At 40.6% G+C, this 1536-nt stretch overlaps 1 protein-coding gene across 1 annotated transcript in view; it reads right to left on the reverse strand.

Moving 5' to 3' along the window:
* LOC121383544 (alpha-1A adrenergic receptor-like) overlaps positions 1–403 on the reverse strand; it is an 88689-nt gene extending 88286 nt beyond the window's left edge. The window contains exon 1 of the mRNA XM_041513630.1: positions 1–403. This exon is cut by the window's left edge and continues 624 nt beyond it. Within this exon, the coding sequence (XP_041369564.1) occupies positions 1–403 (403 nt within the window).
* Positions 404–1536: the final 1133 nt, after the last annotated feature.

A 1536-nucleotide genomic window follows, 5' to 3' on the forward strand; every position in this document is an offset into this window, starting at 1 on the left:
CCCAGATGTCGCAGAAGATCTGCCCGAATATCCAGTAATCTAAAATCTCTAAACTAGCCGAGAATGGCAGCACCGTTGTCCCCAGCAACAGATCAGCTATGGCCAGGTTGACGATGAAGTAGTTGGTCGTGCTTCTCAGGTGGGAATTCACGAACACGGCCAGCAGCACCAAGACGTTCCCTCCTATTGTCATGAGACAGACGCTCCCCAGGATGATCCCTTTGGCGACAGCGCTGGGCAGGTAGATCTCGGGTTCCTCGCCAGTGTGGTTCGTCAGGTTGTAGTATCCGGGAGTAGAACTCAAGTTTTCGAAATCAAACTCGACTTCCATGCCAGTCCAGGACGTTGTCCCGATGACACCAGCATCTCGCGGTATCTGTATTTCCTCGAATTCACCATTCATTAAAATGAATCAAAACAGGCCAAGCATGCTCCTATGGTAGTTTCGAATCTGTATTTTCCTCAAATTCGCCGTTCATTAAAATGAATCAACAAACATCAAGCATGCTCCTTTGGTAGTTTCGAATCTCTGTGTACTAAAAGTGACCGTTCATTTAAATGAACCGACACACACCAAGCATGTTCCTGTGGCAGTTTCGTATCTGTATTTTCCTTGAATTCGTCGTTTATTAAAATTAATTAACACACACCCAGCATGCCCCTGTGGTAGTTTCGAACCTGTATTTTCCTCGAATTCGCCGTTCATTAAAATGAATCAACACACGTTGAGTATGCTCTTGTGGTAGTTTCGTATCTGTGTTTCCTCGAATTCACCGTTGATTAAAATGAATCAACACACGCCAAGCATGCTCCGGTGGTAGTTTCGTATCTGTATTTCCTCGAATTCACTTTTGATTAAAACGAATCAACACACGCAAAGCATGCCCCTGTGGTAGTTTCGTATCTGCTTGCAGAGGTACATATATCATCTAGATAGTCACGCGTTGTAGAAGAAGCTGTTTATTAAAGTTTGGCATGGGCTTTTTGTGCTACATAAATTTATATTCTGTTTATGCATACAAAAGTAAGATTCATTACAATTCCCTAATTGTTAACTTTTAGCTTTCTTATTTGGGATATCTACTTCACTGGTCACAAGGTGTTATATTCAGTTTTGGGAAGAATTCATACTGATGTTGTTGATATTTACCTTTATTACACTATCAACTACAGAATGGACACGTGTTTACAACTCAGCTTATTTTTCAGCAGTAGTGTTATGTTATAATATTGTTTGGAACACACCTCAATGTTAATAACTAAAACAACACACAGAACACGTGCATGTCATCGATACTTGCTACTTTTGACTGTGCATTATGTGTTCAGATTGATTTATATAAAGAAAAGAAGTGAGAACTCTGTACAGATGTCAAGCGAAAGAAACTGTGTGAGTTCAGACTTCTGAACGTCTCTGTATATCCATCTGTACGAAAAGTTACCCTATGCTCCATGCACGAACTCAAAATGATCACACAACTATGTACACAATACAGAATAACTATCAAACAAGAACATCTCTTTCACTGGAATTCA

This window comes from Gigantopelta aegis, chromosome 10 (genome assembly GCF_016097555.1).
Source record: "Gigantopelta aegis isolate Gae_Host chromosome 10, Gae_host_genome, whole genome shotgun sequence".
Classification (NCBI taxonomy): domain Eukaryota; kingdom Metazoa; phylum Mollusca; class Gastropoda; order Neomphalida; family Peltospiridae; genus Gigantopelta; species Gigantopelta aegis.